Source organism: Nycticebus coucang, chromosome 20 (genome assembly GCF_027406575.1).
Source record: "Nycticebus coucang isolate mNycCou1 chromosome 20, mNycCou1.pri, whole genome shotgun sequence".
NCBI classification, from domain to species: domain Eukaryota; kingdom Metazoa; phylum Chordata; class Mammalia; order Primates; family Lorisidae; genus Nycticebus; species Nycticebus coucang.
The window spans coordinates 10,338,811-10,360,665 of NC_069799.1; the positions used below are offsets into that span (position 1 = coordinate 10,338,811).

Genomic DNA, 21,855 nt, shown 5'->3' on the forward strand with positions numbered 1-21,855 from the left:
CAACCCTGAGATACCATCTAACCCTGGTGAGAATGGCCCACATCTCAAAATCTCAAATCTGCAGATGCTGGCGTGGATGTGGAGAGAAGGGAACACTTTTACACTGGTGGTGGGACTGCAAACTAGTACAACCTTTCTGAATGGAAGTATGGAGAAACCTCAAAGCACACAAGCTAGACCTCCCATTTGATCCTGCAATCCCATTACTGGGCATCTACCCAGAGGAAAAAAATCCTTTTATCATAAGGACACTTGTACTGGACTGTTTATTGCAGCCCAATTTACAATCGCCAAAATGTGGAAACAGCTTATATACCCACCAACCCAGGAATGGATTAATAAGCTGTGGTATATGTATACCATTGAATACTATTCAGCTATTAAAAAAAATGGAGACTTTACATCCTTCATATTAACCTGGATGGAAGTGGAAAACATTATTCTTAGTAAAGCATCACAAGAATGGAGAAGCATGAATCCTATGTACTCAATTTTGATATGTGGACAATTAATGACAATTAAGGTTATGGGGAGGGGAGGAAAAGCAGAAAGAGTGACGGAGGGAGGGGGGTGGGGCCTTGGTGTGTGTCACACTTTTTGGGGGCAAGACATGATTACAAGGGGGACTTTGCCTAACAATTGCAATCAATGTAACCTGGCTTATTGTACCCTCAATGAATCCACAACCTGGCTTTTTTTTTTTTTTTTTTGCAGTGTTTGGCAGGGCTGAGTTTGAACCCGCCACCTCTGGCATATGGGGCTGGTGCCCTACCCCTCGGAGCCACAGGCGCTGCTCCTGTCTTTTTTTTTTTTATGAAGTAATGTTCATGAAAGCAAAGATTGGTAAAGGACACAATACAAAACATAATAATTTGCATGGTGGGAATTACTATACGTTAAAAAGAACAGAACAGGGCGGCGCCTGTGTCTCAAGGAGTAGGGCGCCGGTCCCATATGCCAGAGGTGGTGGGTTCAAACCTAGCCCTGGCCAAAAACAAAACAAAAAAAAAATAAAAGAACAGAATGAACAGAACATCTATTTGCAAATTACGTAAAAGACAAAAGGAAGCACTCATGTGTTCCGGAAAATCAGAAATTTCTCTAAACATATGGTCTCATGGCACAAGGACACAGGAGGACAAGTGAAGTGTCCCTCACTGACTCAAGATGGGACAATTTTAACTGGAAAACAGATATAACTGCAGTGTATGGAATTCTATGAAATAAAATAGGAAATAATGCAAGGAAAAGTATTATCTATATGTTTCTGTTTTTGTTTGCTGGGCCATGTCATCATTGTGGCAGTGACTAAAAGAATCCGGTTTTTATGTTTCCTTTCCTGTTAGGTTAGATTTGAATGTAATGAAGGGAGCTCAGGAGAAAATGCAATTCTTTCTAGAGTATAAGAACTAGTACATGCAGAGAATATGGCAGAGTTAGAAAACTGCTATTTTGCAACCCTTGGTGAAATTAGGAAAATACTAATAAATAAATGCTAAGCAGTTACAAGGGAGAAACAGGTAGATGTTCAATGGACCCACTCATAATCTTAAATATATGTAAAAGTAGAATAATTGGACATACACATTTAAATGTGCTGTCTTCATTGGGATGTTCTGGCAATTTAAAATGCAGTGTGGCTTTAAAAGATCTAGTTCCACAAACTACTGTATTAATATCTATCACATATTGAAATAATAATATTGATATATTGAAGATATTATTGCTATCAATTTTACATATTGACTTTTTCTTTGATGTTGCTGATGCAGGACAGGTGGTTCCATGACCTGCCGCCTTAGCCCTGGTGGTGTTGATGCTGCAGCAGCTGGAGGAAACAGCTTGCTGGAAGGGCCAGACACCTGTGGGGGAGACACTGGAGCCTTGGGCTCTTCTGGCTGGTCAATTTTGTGGATGGCCCTTGCTGTCTCCTCATGTGAGTTTCCATGGCCTGAGAGTTCTGGCATCTTGCTGCTGATTGGACAACTGGCTGTAACTGAGGAAGACCCGTGCCCTAAAAGTCAACGTTGAGTTCTGGCAAAATAACCCCCTGTGACTATATAAACCCCTGAGCAGGGAGCCCAGGACAGACCTGGAAGAGGGAGCAGGAGAGCTTGTTCCCCTCCTGGGTTCTCTCTGTCTGGACCTTTGGGTTTTTTGTAAATTGTAATTTTTGTTTCTTTGAGTAAACCCTGTCTTACCACTGATCCTGTGGTCCGTGGATTCATTCTTCAAATCCCTGAGACCAAGAACTCGAAACACTGGTATCAGATTTGGTGAGCCAGCCAGGACAGAAGGCAAAGTTCCCATATCATATTTGGTGGCCCGAATGGGGAAAGATGACAGAAAGAAGACATCTGTGGTAAGTAATGGGACCACTTACCTCTATCCTGATTTTCTCTATAGTTATAATAATGGGAACTAATAATTTTGATGTCCATCAGCCCATAAATGTGCATAGTGCAGAGGCTGACCTCCAGGTCACAGGCAAGAGGCTGTTGGGCTGCGAACTTTCTAATGCCCGTTGGCTCTGGAAAAGTGCCAAAGGGAATGTTAAACGACTTTTAAACCTGTTCTGTATTTAGTCCTTTTCCCTTGTTGAGAGGCGAATAAGGAGGTAGCACCTGAGGTCCCCAGCAATGGTTCTGACCCCAGGACTTGGGAAGGCCTTCGAAAACTCATGCTCTCACAGCTTTTACTATCTTCTCTTCTTTTCTATGGTCCCAAATTTTTTTCCATTTATCTCTGTTGACCTCTTCTAGTTATCTCCCTCTCCTTGATAGTATATATGCTCTCTTTGAATGTAGGTAAGAATTGTTTATTTATTTAATTTTGTAAGGGTATTCTGTTGGTTTTTTTTAGAAGCATGTATTAGATGCTTCAAATGTTGTAGGTGGGTTGAGAGTTATTACTTTTCATTGGTATTTTTATGTCCCTAAAAACAAACAAACAAAAGGCTAACCATGGTAAGTAGAAGTCAGCCCCAAACAAAGGGCACAATGACTCCCCTCCACAGTTTGTCTGGGTAACCAGAGGCCTGTGCAGGGAAGCCCAGGATGACTCCCCAAGGTGGGAATGGCCCTGAACCTTGGCTACCACTCAGTCTCTTGAAAATAAAGAAGAGCAATAAGAATGGCCCTGGGTATTTGATTTCTTCTGGTGTGGGGAAGTTTAAGATAATTTTAGGTTTCTCTAGGACTTCGGCTAAGTGCAACTAATTGTGATACAAAAAGTTTCAAAGTGTCTCTCAACCCTGATTTGTAACTAAATTTCATTATTGTTGCCTTGGTAAATTTTGGGAAAGAAAGACCAGGTTGGAAAAGCATATCATATAACACCAAGACCTGCTCATGCTGGAAAGCCTACTTTCTTTTTTGTTATGGAGAATTTAGAAAAAGCTTGTACAGGTTCTAGAGACTTAAATGTGCAAACGCCGCACAGCCATTTTCTCCAGGATAGGGCTCATCCCCACTCTTTTTTTTTTTTTTTTTGGAGACAGCCTCAAGCTGTTGCCCTGGGTAGAGTGCCATAGCATCACAGCTCACAGTAACTTCCAACTCCAGGACTAAAGCCATTCTCCTGCCTCAGCTTCCCAAGTAGCTGGGACTACAGGCACCCACCACAACGCCCGGCTATTTTTTGGTTGCAGCTGTCATTGTTGTTTGGCAGGCCTGGGCTGGATTCAAACCTGCCAGCTCACGTGTACGTGGCTGGTGCCTTAGTTGCTTGAGCCACAGGTGCCGAGCACTCCTCCCCACTTTGGTTGATACTCTGAGGCTAGTGGGGGGAAGGGGCAGAAAGGGGCAGAATATATGCATCAGGTGGGACCAGGCTCCCTGATACCTGATTTCTTGAAGCTGTGCTGCTGGCACATTATAAGTACAGGAGAACCAGCAAGCACTAAGTGCTACACTGGTAAGAGTGGATAATTCCAGACAAGCACAGGGGCTGAGGAGGCCACTCTCCTCAGGGATTCTTCCTCAAACATTGGAAGGACACTTCCTTTTGTTTGGTCAGAAGGCTTCTTGGGTTGGTCAGAGGATGCTCTGACAACTCAGGAATATGGGGTGGGATTGATTAAGATGCTCAATGTTTGTTCTTTCTCACAGATGAGTAACATATTCTCTCACCAAGGGAACACCCTGCTGGGCTGTGTTCTGAAGCACTGGGACAAGTTTGATCCCTAGATGCTAAAAAAAGAATGTATGCTTTTTGTCTGCATGCAGGCCTGGCCTCAGTATCAACTCTCCATGGGTGAACAATGGCCCCAGAGCGTACTCTTAATTATAACACCATTTTTCAGTTAGATACTTTTTGTAAACAGGAAAAAAGTGGTCTGAAGTGCCCTATGTGTGAGCTTGCTTTTCCCTCAGGGACAACCCCCAATTGTGTAAGACGGGTCAGCTAGATTCTGCTCTCTTAGCTGTAGTAACCTCCCCAAATGGTCAGGGATTCTTGAGGGAGACAACATCACCACCTAGTTCAAACCCTCCATCTACTTCTCCTGCACCTTCCTCTGTGTGTTCTGAAAACCCCAGGAGGGAGGCTGTCCCAAGAGTTTTTACTGGTTTTACTGGGACCCCCAGTAGGCAGCCATATCCTTCTTTGTATCCCTTGGTTGAGACCATGAGTGGTGAAAGGGGACGTGTACGAGTATACACTCCTTTTTCTCTGGCAGATTTAAAGCAAACTAAAGTTGATTTAGGAAAATTTTCTGATGACCCTGATAAGTACATAGATGTTTTCCAAGGGTTAGGACAAAGCTTTGACCTCTCTTGGAGAGATGTAATGTTACTACTAGATCAAACTTTAACTTTTAATGAAAAAAGTGAAGTTCTGGATGAAGCTAGGAAGTGGGGTGATTTGTGGTTCATGTCCAATACTGATGGCAGTATATGTCCTGAGGAAAGGGACAGATACCCCACGGGAAGACAGGCAGTTCCCTTTGAGAAGCCTGACTGGTACCCTGACAAAGAAGGTGACTGGTGGCGTAAACATTTTTTAACATGTATCCTAGAAGGTTTATGTCAGTCCAAGAAAAAGCCTGTGAATTATTCCAAGTTATCTACTATTTGTCAGGAGTAAAATGAGAGTCCCTCAGCCTTTCTTGAGAGGCTTAGGGAGGCAATGAGAAAACACACCCAATTGACAACTGACTCCATAGAGGGTCAAATTATTTTAAAAGACAAATATATCTCTCAAGCAGCCCCACACATTCAAAGAAAATTACAGAAATTGACTCTAGGCCCAGATCATAACCTGGAGAATCTTCTTAAAATAGCCACTATGGTCCTTTATAACCGAGATCAGGAGAAAAAGGAGGAAAAAGAGAGAAGGGATCAAAAAAGAATGATGGCCCTAGTAATGGCACTCTGACAAACAAGCACCTTTCAGAGACAGAGGGAAGCCAGAGGAGCCAGGAACAAGTGCTTCCAATGGGGTCAGGCTGGCCACTTCAGGAAGAACTGCTCACAGCAGCACCACCAGCTGGGCAAGCCACCTGGCCCCTGTCCAGAGTGTAAGGGTGACCACTAGAGGGTGGCCTGTCCCCAAAGGCCTCTGAGAACAGTGACCCCATCAGTGCCCAAACTGGGCTGAGGGTGCCTGGGGCAGATTTTCATGGCTCCACCTTGAGTCATCACCCCTCAAGAGTCCCACGTTTGCCTCATAGTGGGAGGCCAGGAGACAGAATTTCTTCTGGACACTGGAGCAACCTTTTCCATACCTCTCTCTAACTCTGGTCTTTTATCCCCCAAATCTGTAACCGTCTGGAAATCTGGTTACAAATTTTTCTCTCGGCCTTTAAGCTGCAATTGGGGTGGCTGGCTGTTCTCTCACACCTTCCTAATCATGCTTGAAAGTCCTGCTCCCCTTTTGAGGAGGGACATACTAACTAAAGCAAGAACAACCACTTATATGAATATAGGACAGGAACCTATATTGTGTCTTTCCTTATTAGAGACAGAAATTAACCCAGAAGTGTGGGCTACTGAGGGACAGGTGGGAAGGGCAAGATATGCTCAACCAATCCAAATTAAGTTAAAGAATCCCACCATCTATCCCAATCAAAAACAATATCCTCTAAAAACAGACTTTAAAATGGACTCATACCTATAATACAGAATCTAAAGCAACAGAAATTATTAATACCTTACAATAGTCCATGCAACACTCCTATTCTAGGAGTGCCAAAACCAAACAGAACTTGGAGACTAGTCCAAGACCTCCGCATTATAAATGAAGCAGGCATTTCTCTCCATCCTGTAGTTCCCAATCCATATACCTTTTTATCTCATATCCCTGAAAAGGCTGCCTATTTCACAGTCCTAGACTTAAACAATGTCTTCTTTTGCATTCCACTTCATGAAAATTCCCAATACCTTTCTGCTTTTGAAGACATCTCTGACTCCAACACCCAGCTCACGTGGACTGTGTTACTCCAGATATTTAGGGACAGCCCTCACTTGTTCGGACAAGTCTTAGCCAAAGACTGGAGTCATTTTTCATATTCTATTCAGTACGTAGGTGACATTCTTTTGAGAACATCAGATGCAGAAGAATGCCACAAAGCTACACAAATTCTATTAAACTTTCTAGCTGATTGTGGGTACAAAGTTTCCAAGGCTAAAGCCCAATTATGTGTCCTGGAAGTTCACTATTTGGGACTCCAGCTTTCACAGGGGAAGAGAGCCTTGGGCAAAAAAAGAATAGAACCAATATTGGCTCACCCTAAACCTCAAACTCTCAGACAACTTCGAGGCTTCTTAGGAATTACAGGCTTTTGTAGACACTGGATTCCTGGATATAGTGAAATAGCTAAACCACTCTATTCTTTAATTTAAAATGCTTAAAAAGAGGGCCTAGTCACTTTAGAATGGGAACTGGAAGCAGATAAGGCCTTCCAACAGTTGAAAATGGCTCTTTTGTAGGCCCCTGCTTTGAGTCTTCCCACTGGACAACAGTTTAATCTGTATATTATAGAACAAACTGAAATTGCCCTGGGAGTTTTGGCCCAATACTGGGGTCCAGTTTTACAACCTGTAGCATATCTTAGTAAAGAAATTGACACCGTGGCCAAGGGATGGCCACACTGTCTATGAGTTGTAGCATTGTAGCCCTCTTAACCCCAGAAGCAACCAAACTAACTTTAGGAAAAGATCTAACTTTTCATTTACACTTCTCATGACCTTACTGGACTTTTAAATTCCAAGAGCAATCTCTGGCTGTCAGATAACCGCCTTCTGAAATATCAAGCCTTATTACTAGAAGGACCAGTGCTGCAATTACACACCTGTGCTGCTTTGAATCCTGCCACTTTCCTCCCTGAATCCCATGAGGAGATAGGGCATAATTGCCAACAGATTATAGCACAGACCTATGCAGCTAGAGAAGACTTAGAAGAAACTCCCCCATCTAATCCTGAGATGGTTTTAGATACACATGGAAGTTCTTCCATAGAACATGGAACTCGAAAAGCAGGCTATGCTGTAGTTACTCAGTATTGCTGTAATTGAGAGTGGGTCTCTCCTTCCAGGAACTACTGTGTAATTAGCTGAGTTATTAGCCTTAACCCATGCTTTAGAAATCAGGAGAAACAAACGAGTCAATATATACACTGATTCAAAATATGTTTTCTTCATTTTACATGCCCATGCTGCTGTTTGGAAGGAGAGGCAATATCTCACTTCCAATTGCTCTGCATAAAATATCATCAGGAAATAGACAGGTTGTTACAAGCCCTTCATGCTCCACAAAAAGTGGCAGTTATTCATTGTAAGGGACACCAAAAGACCCTAGATGAGATCTGAAGGTAACCAACTTGCTGATAAAGAGGCTAAAATAGGAGCACAGAAAGGAATAATTCCCCCTTGTGGCACCCCTTATTTGGAAGGGATCACTTGAGAATCATGCACCTCAATATACCCAAAAAGAGAAGGAATGGGCTTTAGCCAGAGACTATTCACTACTTCTATCAGGCTGGTTACAAAATAGAAGTTGACTTTTGTTATTACCTGCTGCAAGCCAATGGAAAACACTTAAAACTTTACTTCAGTCTTTTCATTTTGGAACCGAAAGTACCTATCAAATGGCTAAGGCAAAAATCTATTCGAAGCCATAAAACAGATAACAAGGACTTGTGAGGTATGTTAGAGAAACAATCCTTTAAATCACCATTTAGCTCCCCCAGGTATATAGAGACACGGTACATATCCAGGTGAAAATTGGCAAATGGATTTCCCTCACCTCCCTAAAGTACATGGTAGACAATATTTGCTGGTATTTGTGGATACTTTTACTAATTGGGCTGAAGCATTCCCTTGTAGGACAGAAAAGGCCCAGGAAGTTGTAAAGGCTTTAGTACATGAGATTATCCCCAGGTTTGGACTCCCTCAGAGTTTGCAAAGTGATAATGGGCCAGCCTTCAAGGCAACAGTAACACAGGGAATATCTAAAGCCCTAGGTATAAAATATCATCTACACTGCTCTTGGAGGCCCCAATACTCTGGGAAGATGGAAAAAATGAATGATAAAATCCAAGGACAGTTATGAAAGCTAACTCAAGAAACTCATCTCCCTTGGACTAAATTACTTTCCATTGTTCTCCTTAGAATAAGAAACTTTTACCTCAGAAACTCAGTTGTAGCCTATTAGAATTATTATATGGAAGACCCTTTTTAACTAATGATTTATTACTAGATCTGGAGACTACAGAATTAGTAAAACATATCACTTTTTTAACTAAATTTCAACAAATCCTTAAAAACCTCCCAACTACATTCTCACATTCAACGTCGAAGGAGCTTTTCTCTTCTGGGGATCTAGTCATGATCAAAACTCTTCCCTCTAATTCACCTTCCCTAACCCCAACTTGGGAAGGCCCCTTTCCTGTTATCTTGTCTTCTTCTACAGCTGTTAAAGTTATGGGAGTGGATTCCTGAATACATGTTCATGAGTAAAATCCTGGAACCCTCCACCTTCTGCGGAAGCAGACTATGAAGAGAGCCAACACTTGTCCACCGACACTTGTGAGCCTAAGGAAAGTTTGAAGTTATTATTTAGAAAACAGCAAGAAAGATGTTAATACAGTTTTCTTTTAGCGTCATTGAATTAGTGCTTCTAACCTGACACTGTCCTACCTTTGCCTTTTAATATACTAATCAGATTTATATTTTCAAGAAATGTCATCAAGCCACTGACAATAAAGATGGTTCCGGTCCAAGTCCTGATTCTATAATGGATCCCTGCATGGCTCTCCCTCTGGAAAAACCCTAACTGCCCCTTCTATCATCACCTGAGTCAGCAGGAAGCACTTAGATGGAGCCTTCACTTTTTTTCCTAAGAGCAGTTAGAGTTTCCACTCGAGAGGGAAAACTGATGCAGAACAGGTGGCACCATGACCTGCAGCCTTAGCCCTGCCTGTGCTGATGCTGCGGCAGCTAGAGGAACCAGCTTGCTATTAGGGCCAGACACCTGCGGAGGAGACACTGGCTGTTGCTGTCTCTTCTCAAGCACTTCTTGCTGGTCAATTTCATGGATGGCACCTTGCTGTCTCCTCATGTGAGTTTCTAGGGCCTGAGAGTTCCAGGCACCTTGCTGCTGATTGGACAACTGGTTGTAACTGAAGAAGATCCATGCCTTAAAAGTCAACATTGAATTCCAGCAAAACAACCCCCTGTGACTATATAAACCCCTTAGCAGAGAGCCAGAGAATAGACTTGGAAGAGGGAGCAGGAGAGCTTGTTCCCCTCCTGGGTTCTCTCTGCCAGGAGCTTTGGTTTTTTTGTAAATTGTAATTTTTGTTTCTGTGAACAAACCCTGTCTTACCACTGATCCTGTGGTCCGTGGATTCATTCTTCAAATCGCCAAGACCAAGAACCTGAAACACCCGTATCGTTGCTGTCAGAAAATTAAAAATGACACTCACAGGGCTCTTTAATTCTAGCAGTCATTGCTGCCTGAGAAGATTGCCTGCTCCCTTTTCAAAACTCAGGCTGCCTCCTTAGAAAAACAATCCACGGAGATTATAAAATTGGAATTATTTATTATTAAATAAATAATATTTAGAGGCAGGGTCTTGCTCCAATGCTCAGACTGGAGTGCAGTGCTCTGATCACAGTTCACTGCAGCTTCCAAGTCAAAGGCTCAAGTGATCCTCTTTTCACAGCCTCCTGAATGAGAAGTTCTGGCATAGAACTGGGTTGAGGGTCCACAATAAAGGAGAGGAGGCCAGTCCAGGGACAAGGTAAGGATTTATTAGAAGGGAAAAGAAAATGGAGAATGACCAGGTGGGAGCTCAGCTGGCACAGTTACAAAAGGCTTTTATAGCCTTCTCAGTATACCTGGAGAGGGACTGAGAGCCCAGAGTACAGCCTGGGGCTCTTCTCCAGTGATGGAGGAGGTCAGGATTATGGGCATACCCTCCAGGTCAGGTTATGGGTAGCATGTTTCTGGCCTTAAGCCACTTCAAGACTCTGGGGAGGAGATTTTTCATTTCTCACCTCATTTCTCAGATTGCTGCACTCCTGTCTGGGTTATGAGATTCCTTTCCCACACTGAGTAGCTGAGAGTACAGCCATGCACCACCACACCTGGTTCTAAAAAAAAGTTTGTAGTGGCCAAGGCAGGATGATGGTTTGGGCTCAGGAGTTAAGAGATCAGCCTGAGCAAGATCGAGACTCATGTCTACTAAAAACAGAAAAATCAGTCAGGGATATTGGGGGATTCCTGTAGTACCATCTGCTGTGGAGCCTGAGGCATGTGGATCCCTTGAACCCAGGGGTCTGACACTACACCACTCCATCCTGGGCAACAGAGTGAGACTCTGTCTATATATATATATATATATATATATATATATTTTTTTTTTTTTTTTTTGTAGAGATGGGACTTGCTAACGTTGCCCAGGCTGGTCTCAACTTACTGGCCTAAAGTGATCCTCTTGCCTTGTCCTGCTACAGAGCTAGAATTACAAGCAAGCGCCACCATGTCCGACTCCAAACTTGAACTTTAAAAGTATTATTATAGTCTCTAATGTTGAATATTAAATACACTATTCATTATGCATGTAACGTACACTGGGTTAAATGCTAACGGGCTTCCAGTGGTGACAACTTTCTGCAGGAAGGGAAAATCCTGCATCTTTAAATGCCTGGGATTTTTATTAGCTGTCACTCAGGGGAATGAGGGGAGGGGCTAGTGGCTCTAACCAATCAGGAGCGCTGATGTGGAAACTGTCCAATGAGGTGTACAGCAAAAGTGTAAGGGGCGGCTTCCACAACCCGGAATAGCCCTGCACACTTGCTTCCGGCCGCCAAAGTCGGTCTGTGTTCGTTGCTCCCGCTTTCCTCCGGAAGATCCTGATGTCTCTTCTCGGTCCTGTAGCCCAGTGACTCGAAGGTACTGCAAGATCTGTAAGGAGGATGCCGGGACGACACGGAAGGCAGGAAGCGGTGAGTGTGTTGGACTGGTTTGTCATGGGGAAGTCGGAACGTGCAGAAGCTGCTGTGGCGGTCTCGGCCTCCCGGCGTCAGCTCCGGAGCCTGCGGACTCCAGTCCCAGGTGGAGCGGCTGGGCTGTCCGACCCGTCTGGCCACTGCTTGGGGCCAAAACCACAGCCGGGACCCGGCGCAACCAGTTTCCTCCAGAGATGACTTTGTACGGCGGATTCCCAGATTTGTGTGGTAAATACGGGTGGGTTGTCGGGGAGAATCCCGACTCAGCGGCTGGGTCTGTGAAGTCCCCAGTCTCCCCTCTTCCCTGTTAAAAAATAAATCACGGCACAGTTAAAATATTAATGGGTTCACTAGGGGGAACGTGAGTGATTTATGAGTCAGCAAGCCCCAGCCGTGGTTTGTGTTTGGGGGTCCACAGGAGGGGCTTGAGGGAAAGTCTTTCGTAAAGTGCATGAAGATGAAAACCTAACTGGATAATTGGTGGGTTATCATTTTGTAGTCTCCTCTTTTTCGGTTATGACGTAGGCTATCTTCTGGTTCTGTAATCAGAGGTAAAGTGGTAGTCTGTAATGGGTTAAGCTTAAATTTTATTTCTAAGGTAATAATTAATTTAAAAAAGTATTTGCATTACATTTCAGTATCTTAGTAGCAATTCCGGGCACAAGAATCAGTTCATTCTAATTGCCCGTTATTTATATTTTAACACTCCGTAGAAAGACCTGTTTCTCTCTCTCTTTTCCAAATGAATGACAAACAGAATCTCACATCCACCACCCTGTACCCTCAGCGTAACTCCTAGGGCTTATAGTAAAGTCTTAACTTTCTAGGTTTCCTCCACGTTCCTAAATGTCATAAACACACCAATCGGCATTTTCCATTATTTATCCTTTATATTTCGGAGAGATAGGGGATTTTTTTTTTTTTTTTTTTTTGAGACATGGTCTCACTATGTCGCCCTGGGTAGAGTGCTGTGGCGTCACAGCTCACAGCAACCTTAAATTCTTGGGCTCAAGGATTCTCTTGCCTCAGCCTCCCACGTAGCTGGGCCCACACGCCCCTGCCAGGATGCCCGGCTATTTTTTGTTTATTTAGCAGTCTCTAACCCACTCGCCCCCAGTGTATGTGGCCAGCGCCCTGACCGCTGACCTACGGGCGCCTAGCCCAGACAGGATTTTAATTGTACTTAATTGTACTTAACTTTTCACAGAGAATTGACGGCTCTTTTAAGATATTTGTGTTTGGACGGCGTCTGTGGCTCAAAGGAGTAAGGCGCCTGCCCCATATACCAGAGGTGGCAGGTTAAACGCGGCCCCGGCGAAAAAACTGCAAAAAAAAAGATATCTGTGTTTCTGGCTCGGCGTCCATAGCTCAGCGGTTAGGGCATGGGCCACATGCACCGGGGCTGGTGGGTTCAAAGCCGGCCCAAACCTGCTAAACAAACAAACAAACAACATAGCTGGGCGCTGTGGCGGGCACCTGTAGTCTCAGGCAAGAGAATCGCCTAAGCCCAAGAGTTTGAGGTTGCTGTGAGCACTCTACCAAGGGCGACATGGTGAGATTATGTATTAAATAAATAAATAAATAAATAAAATATTTGTGTTTCTGAACATTTCACATGAGGAAATTAGAGAACATTTACTTGATGCTTTGGCTTAAGAATTCTTTGGGCCTTTCCTCCTTTTCGTATTTTCTGAGCACAAACATCTTCCCAGAATGGCCTTGGGTTTAGTTTGTCTATAGAAGCTTAACAGGATAATGTGTCCTCAGCTACTCACATGTCTTTTTTTTTTTTTAGGGACAGAGTCTCACCTTATCACCCTTGATAGAGTGGGGTGATGTCACAGCTCACAGCAACCTCCAGCTCTTGGGCTTAGGTGATTTTCTTGCCTCAGGGGCCCACCACAACGGCCGCCTATTTTTTTTTTTTTTGTTACAGTTTGGCTGGGGCAGAGTTTGAACCCGCTCTCCTCGGTATATGGGGCCAGCGCCCTACCCACTGAGCCACAGGCGCCGCCCACCTGTCTTTTCCCATTACTGGGTTTCACAACTGAGATGACCCTGAATGCTCACAGTGGCCTTGTCTCTTGGAATGTCTGTTGAATATCAGCTCCTGGGTCTTCTCGGTGAGGACATCCTGAGGTTTAAGGCTGGCTGGAGCCTATCAGGGGAGCACAAAGATGGCTTGGGGCTGAGAGGAATCTCCTGATAAGTCTTTTATCTAAGAAGCTAAGTTATTGAGACATTAACCTCTTCATCCCAGTTTTCATTTTCTGGAGACATGCCAATTGGTTGCTGATACTGAGGGAAAAAGTACAAAAGCAATTCCTGTTCTCTAGATTTTTTCACACTTGTGAAGGGAGAAAAAGTATACCACAGGATAAGCAAAAGAGACCCCAGTAAGGTGGTGCAAGAACCTGGAAAGCAAATTGCACAGTGGGCACAGTGCAGGGTCCCCTGGGGGAAAGGCCAGCCAGTAGTTCAAGGAGTAGGATAGGGCTGGGCAGATTTTCCAAGTGATAGGACTGCTCAGTTAGACACTTGAGTCCCTCATGTTTGTGTTTCTGTCAGCTCTGCCCCTCACTTAGAAAATACTTATTATTTTAGCTTCAGTTTTTCCCTAACTGTATGAATTTTAGCAGTAGTGCTTGAAAGACGATAACACAATATAGAGGGTGCCAAAACAGAGTGTACCCATTTTAAGGAAGGAAGAAAATGGAGTAAAACTTTAACACTTGAGTCACATTTGACTTGCCATTAAAAGAGATCCATGGTACAGTATATAAGTTAACAAATGTTATTGGTATATATCTAAGATTAAAATTTTTAAACAATTTTTCCCCTTTCTTAAAATGTGTATTTTTTTTTTTTTTTTTTTTTTTTGCAAACCTCTGTGTTTTCAAAGAACCATGAAAAGCATAGGTCGCAGAAAAAAATCAAGTCACGTATCCACTTGTTAAAAATTCTAATTTCTCATTTTCTTCCCAGAGTGAGTATAATAAGTTTCTCAGGTATATTCTTTGTAGGCCATATTGGAATTCCAAGAATTAGATTTGAGACCACCACCTGGGAAGGAAAATAGGAAACATTTCTCTTTCATTTTGATTGGAGAAAAAGAAATATTTCTACAAGAAAGCAGAGTAACGAAATTGTAAATGACAAAACTTAACCAAAACATCCATCCTCTCTTTTTTATAGTGTAAAGAATTTCTAACAGCTTGTTATATCCTGTTGTGTAGGTGTTGAAGTTTAATAATAAATTCTGTGTGATAGAATTTGGCAAATCCTAAATGATTTGTTATCATGCAAATGATAATTAAATGGCCTATTTATTGTTTGAATTGGGATAGACACTTTTGCTTTTCCTGTTGAGGTATGACGTTTTAGTGGCATAGAATTTCTGTTATGGTAAATATATTTTCTTTTTTCCCATTGAATTCTGGATTTCAGCTCTTCTAAGCTTTATTATTTCCTGAGTAAAAAAATGATTATATCTTTTGTTAGATTATTTGGTCTTTTGTCCTTGAGTTCTGAGGTAGTGTCTGACCAGTATACATCAAAGGTAGTCTTTTGCTATTTAAAAGAGGTTCTTTAACATTTGAGCTTAACAAGGGCTTTTTGGAAAAACCCCTTGTAAGGACTGGCTGAGAGGATGCCTACCTAGTTTTAATGCCCTAGCTAGGGCAAATGAACTACCTAAGTAGTTTTAGTCCCACCCCAACCTTCAGAGAGAAGAGAGGGGCATAAAATTAAGTAGATTACCTCAGACCTATGGTTCAATTAATTTTTTAAATGAAGTGAAGCTTCTGTAAAAACCCAAAGGATGGGCTTTGAGAAGCTTCCAGATAGCTGAATACAGAAAGTTCCTGGAAGGTGGCAACTCTGGCAAGGATGTGAACACTCTGTAGCACATCCCCTTACTTCAGGTAGATAGTCTTGGAATTGAACTGGTTTGAGAACATCCAACTGGTGTATCCTGCGAAATTGCTTGCTTGCTTGCTTGTTTTTTGATAGGGATGATTCCCCTGACCTCTGGTCACAGATCTTCTGTGTTATTGTTGTGTATGAGAGCAGAGGAAAGAAATACTTATGGTTTGAATTTTTCCTCCTTAAAATTTCCTTTTATTCTATAAACATAAAAACTGAGTTTGAGGTATTTTGCTAGCTTCCTTAAATATTGTGTTTTTAAATATAAATTTATGTAAAGTACCCTGACTGAAAAGCAGAGGCCTGCATCCAGGGACTCCCAGCTAAGGCCAATCTTGAGCCTGCCACAGGAGGTCATCCAAGGTCCAGTTAGTTCTTCCTGGGGAGCCCCCACTGCAGGTTTCCCAGCCTGCTCACACCAGCCATGGAAGGAGCACTTTATACATTTCTGTTTTCCCAAGTACTTAAGAATTCTACTCGGGAGGCTGAGCCAAGAGAATCGCTTAAGCCCAGGAGTTGGAGGTTGCTGTGAGCTGTGTGAGGCCACGGCACTCTACCGAGGGCCATAAAGCGAGACTGTCTCTACAGAAAAAAAAAAAAAAAAAAATTTATTTTAGGATGTGAATTAAGCTTTTTATTTTGTTTGAAAATATGAGTGTACTGAGTGAAATGGTCTGATATTTGAAGTAAGTTTGTCTTATGCTGAGTTTAAAAAATAATACCTATAATGCCACATGGACTTACCATCTAGGTCAGCGGTTCTCAATCTGTGGGTCGTGACCCTTTTGGGGGTCGAACGACTCTTTCCCCTTTAACAGGGGTCACCTAAGACCATCAGAAAACACATATTACTGATGGTCTTAGGAACTGAGACACCGCTCCTCATGTGTGGGGGTCACCACAACGTGAAGAACTGTATTAAAGGGTCGCGGCATTAAGAAGGTTGAGAACCACTGATCTAGGTGAATAAATAAGCAATGGGCAATTCTGGTGTGTCCTCTAGAGATGACCACACTCCTGATCATTTTTGTTATTCTTTGCAGCTTGACTGTATTTCATAAAGCAGTATTTTTTCTGTTTTGCCTCCTTCGAGTTTTCAGTAACCTAATGTTACTATTAATATGGAATTGAATGGAAAAGAAACCATATTCTAGAAAATAATTTGAGGAGGTTTATTCAGAGCCAACATTAAGGACCATGACCTGGAGCCCACCCAAGAATTCTTGAGCACCTGGACTCGACTCACTGTGGTGGGTCACAGCATGGTTGTATACACTTCAGCGAGACAGGCATTACAGGTAAAGTCATAAATCGATCCATAGGGGACATGTGCCTTCAGTTTGACCCTAAAAGGTGGGACCTCTCAAAGTGGGACCCACAGATTATAGGTGTGTTGAGCAGTTCTTCACTTGACAATTGGCTGAATGAGTCAGGCTCTGTCTAATAGACCCGGAGCCAGATAAAAGAAATGCTTGAGTTTACGTAAGGGTCTGTTAATCAGAGACAAAGTACAGGACATCTGTCCAGACGCGAATGGTTTGGTGCGTATATCAAGGACCTGCAGGTATGTCTTGTATGGCCTGAGGCCTGATAATGAGTCACCAGGGGCATCCCTACCCAGCGAGGAGGGCGTGATGAGGCATGTCTGCTCTCCTTTCTCATGGCTAGCAACTCAATTTTAGGGGATCCCCTTGGCCAAGATGGGGTCCAGTCAGTTATTTGCTGGGGGGACCCTTAAGAGTTTTAGTTCATAATCTACCATTAATGTTCTGTAAAGGTGTTTTTATGGTTTCTGTGCCTCCTTTTGTGGCACACATGTTACTGACTTGAGTCGATAATCTACTCCCCAGTCCACTGCTTTTAAAATTTGAGTTTTACATTTTGGAGTGGGGGTTGAGGTTGCTGTTAATGTCATTTTTGGTTTTGTTTTAAAATTCCATGACTTCATAAATTTCTCAACTGAAAGAAAGGCACCTAATATATATTTTTCAATTGTTTCCTTGAGCCATGTTGGGGATACCTGTCTGGAAGATTCAGATCCAAGCATTCTTGGATGTGAGCTCCATGTGGTCTTCATTACAAGTTTTTTTTTGTTTGTTTTGAGACAGTCTCACTCAGTTTCTCTGGGGTTGTGTGCCTTGGTGTCATAGTTCACAACAACCTGAAACTCTTGGGCTCAAGTGATTCTCTTGCCTCAGACTCCTGAGTAGCTGGGACTACAAGTGGTACCTTCTGCAATGCCTACCTATTTTTTTTTTTTTTTTAGAGATCTGGTCTTACTCTTGCTCAGAATGGTCTCAAACTCTTGATCTCAGGCAGTCTGCCCACAGCGGCCTCCAAGAGTGCTAGGATTACAGGCCTGAGCCATTGTACTCAGCCTACGAGTTCATTTTAAAGGCAAAAATGAGAAAAGAATTGGTCCAGTAAGAAAGTTGTTTGTTGAGAATTCTCTTTGGTTTGCTCAAGCATTGATTAGTGATTGGCTGTACATCATTGAACTATGGTGTGTAGGTTATAGTGTCAAGGATGCCACGTAGTTTACACATAGCTGCTTGTGTTCATAAAGTCGTGTCTACACAGTGAGCAGCTTGAAGAGATTATTGCTTAGCTCTGGAGTCAAGAAGGGCATTGGAACATGACTGCTGGCTCACTCCTGCAGATGTCTAGGCCTGATAATTTAGAGGAGGATTGCATTTCTCAAATTAAAAAAAGCTTCATTCTTTTTATCCTTTTTTGATCAAATTGGTTCTTTTTGAAAGCATTGATGATCACAGCATAAGGGTCAAGTTGTCTGTCACAACTGAGAGAGCTCATTTCAGGTAGTCCTGTTCCACGTCAGGTGCTGGGGAAAGACGATATGTCCCAGTGAGGAATTTTAGGAATGCCCCCAAATAAAATTTAAAAGATACCACATAGTGGCAAAAAAGAGATTTTGGTCATATTATTGATGAATATAGACATTGTCATTGGTTTCATCCATCTCAAGTCTTTAGAATATTATGGCTTTAAATTTCTTGGTTGAAGTCAAACAATGAGAAACACATAGCATTAATAATTGCATTAATAGAAGTATTATGAACATGAGGATTGTTAAAAGAGATTGTGTATGCCAGAACAAAAGCAACAACAAAAACCCTAATTTGTTAGGGTTCAAACTAAAACTATCATGAAGAAAGGTAAATCCAAGTTATTTGGAAGAACCAAGAGGCACCATTTGTAATTTTACCTAGATGAGTTTCTACATTATAGCACATATTTATGTATATACCTAGCAACAGGTATTTGCCACCATATATACATACACCCTTTGCTTAGTTTATATATTACCTAAAATTATAAGTTTTGTCATCTTCTTGTTATTTGGAATGTTACATACATTTACTGCGGGTAGGTATTGGACTAATCTCTACAAAATGTTTAGATAAAACATTTTGGAACACAGTCAACAAGTAAAAATTATTTAGAACATAAATATTAAATTAACCATTATGTGGAGTAAGAAACACTTTACATATTTTAAAAGATTAAATGTTCTCAAAGTACATTTGAAAAATTAGATTGTTCCAATTTGCCTTAAACAATTCACTTTTAAGAAGTAACAAAATATAGGGGCAGCGCCTGTGGCTCAGTGAGTAGGGCACTGGCCCCATGTACCGAGGGTGGCGGGTTCAAACCCAGCCCCTGCCAAACTGCAACAAAAAAATAGCCAGGCGTTGTGGTGGGCACCTGTAGTCCCAGCTGCTGGGGAGGCTGAGGCAAGAGAATTGCCTAAGCCCAAGAGCTGGAGGTTGCTGTGAGCTGTGACATCTACCAAGGGCAGTAAAGTGAGTAAAGTGACACTTTTGTCTCTACAAAAAAAAGAAGTAACAAAATATAAATAAAAAAGCGGTATCTTCTAATTCAATTCACAAAAAGCATATACACATAAAGTAAGCAGAAACAATTGAATTTTTAAATGCTGCTCTAATTTGATTTATTACATCACACGAATCATGACATTCTTTGTGTATCATCACATATATATCATGGCATCCTTGTTAAAGGCTTCCATTCATTTGTACCGCATGTTATTGAACCCGGCTCTGTTGTTGCACATTTGTTTACATATCTTTATTGTCATGCTGCAAAAATTTCTCATCATACATACATAGAGAAACCCCTCTGAAAAGAGACTTTTTGTGTGTGCTCAGACTTCCCATATTAAGTCAAGTGTCTCCAGTGAGTCATATTTGGGAAACCTAGGATACATGGCTGCCTGGGAATCTCAACTAGTGTGGGTCAGGCAGGGTCTAGAGTGGAAAGAGATTACAAGTGTTTTAAAAAAGAAAGACTCAGTCATCCAGCACATGAGCTGTTAGGCCACAAATTGCCATGTGATTCTATGTCTTTTTCCAGCTGGCACTGATGACTATCAAATCTACTCAAAATAATCAAAAAAAGGCTGGGTGCAGTGGCTCACACCTGTAATCCTAGCACTCTGGGAGGTGGAGGGAGGTGGATTGCTGGAGCTCAGGAGTTCTAGACCAGCCTGATCAAGTGCAAGACCCCTGTCTATATTAAAATAGATGAGGTAGCCAGGTGTTGTGGAAGGTGGTTGTGAGGCTACTTGGGAGGCAGAAGAGAATTACTTGAGCCTAGTAATTTGGTGTTGTCTTGAGGTGTGATGCCAGGGCACTCTAGCCTGTAGAAACAAAGTGAGACTGTTTCAAAATCATCATCATCACCCTCATCCTCATCCAAAAGGTCAGAATCTGGATTAAAGAGAGTATTTGTGTGCAGTGGTAGAGGATGATCACCCAGCAGCGCACAGTAAAGTTGACTTGTAGATAAGCTCCTTCTAGCAGTTACAAGTCAGTTTTTATGGGAAAAAGAAGACAGGCAGTTTCTAAGTTATTAACCAAGAATTTACATTAAAATTGTGTAAGTTATTGTTTGGCTATACTTTTTTTTAAATCACAAATTTTAGCTATGTGAAGGTAATGGCTGAGGCAGCTAGTCTGGAACAACAAGTCTTTAAACAGTTGTCCCCAGGCATAGGATTTACAGAAGTCGTGGGGTCAGGTATCTCTGGGCCTAATCTATACTTTCTTTTTTTTTTTTTTGTAGAGACAGAGTCTCACTGTACTGCCCTCGGGTAGAGTGCCGTGGCATCACACAGCTCACAGCAACCTCTTAACTCCTGGGCTTACGCGATTCTCTTGCCTCAGCCTCCCGGGCAGCTGGGACTACAGGCGCCCTCTCTTGCCTCAGCCTCCCGGGCAGCTGGGACTACAGGCACCCGCCACAACGCCCGGCTATTTTTTGGTTGCAGTTTGGCCGGGGCTGGGTTTGAACCCGCCACCCTCGGCATATGGGGCCGGCGCCCTACTCACTGAGCCACAGGAGCCGCCCTAATCTATACTTTCTATACTTCTGAAAGCTCTGAGGTATTTGCCCTCCTTCAGGACACAGAGAAAATGTGTTCTGAAGGCAGACCCCTCCTTACACCCTGCTGCCACCGTGTGATTCCTGTCCACTGACACACATGCACTAGGTAATGACATGGCCTCGTCCCTTCAGGAGAAGGACCCAAGCTCAGGGATTGCACATACAGCACAACTGCTCCTGAAGTTTACCACCAAACCCCCACACAAGTACCTAGATGACTCCTGGATTATTCCCTCCCTCAAACTGAATCTATAGCAGGAACCTGATCAGCACCTCCAGCATCCTAGGCTCTGACCACTCAGTCATAATCTCATCTCCTGTATGGACACGGGAGTAAAACATAGCCTCACCTGGGATTGTATCTGTAGCAAAAATCAGTCCTTCCACCACCACTGCACTGACCTGCAACCATGTTTCCTGCATAACACCTTGTCCTGCCTTTTTTCTTTTCCTGCAAACCTTTTTTTTTATCCACTGAGTGTGTCCAAGGTCACCACTGTGGTGCCTAAACACAGCACATCCTGGAATTCAGATGTTTATAAGGTCAAGACCATGGCCCTAGAGCTGGCTGAGGTAAGAGCAAGTGCAGATTAGCAATTTGAGACATTAATTCTCACAATTGAGAATAAGGGAAGAGATTTTGGCACCCTTAAAGTGTTCAATTCTGTAATTTTTTTGTATGGCTCTTCAAAATATATGTAAATTATTTTAAAAGCTAAATAGGTTTTTGCTATTCTTTTTTATACAAGAATATCTTTCTCTAGAACCTGGAAACTATTGCTTTGAAATCTAAGTTGCCAGGAAAATAAAGCCTTATGGAACAGTTTCTGCAGAAAAGTAGGAGCCCACCTTCGGCAGTTACCTGGATATGGTTGCAAATCTACATTTTGTTATGAAAACAAGGGAAATGTATTTTTACTTTGAATACAGCCAAGTCAAATTTCCTTTGAATATACCAAAAGAAGCTAGCCTCCACAATTACCAGGTGAATTTGGGATTTTCTATGTATAACAAGGTGTGCTGTCAAATCTACTTTGTTCTTACAGTCTCT

At 42.5% G+C, this 21,855-nt stretch overlaps 2 protein-coding genes across 3 annotated transcripts in view; both read left to right on the forward strand.

Moving 5' to 3' along the window:
- LOC128573137 (zinc finger protein 501-like) overlaps positions 1-21,855 on the forward strand; it is a 501,109-nt gene that overhangs the window by 236,791 nt on the left and 242,463 nt on the right. The window lies entirely within an intron of this gene.
- The window catches only part of LOC128572282 (zinc finger protein 267-like), a 33,175-nt gene continuing 22,623 nt past the window's right edge, over positions 11,304-21,855 (forward strand). For both annotated transcript variants that reach the window (XM_053572112.1, XM_053572113.1), the window contains exon 1: positions 11,304-11,450. In XM_053572112.1, coding sequence (XP_053428087.1) covers positions 11,421-11,450 — 30 coding nt within the window. In that variant the 5' untranslated portion in view covers positions 11,304-11,420. The remainder of the gene's footprint in view (positions 11,451-21,855) is intronic.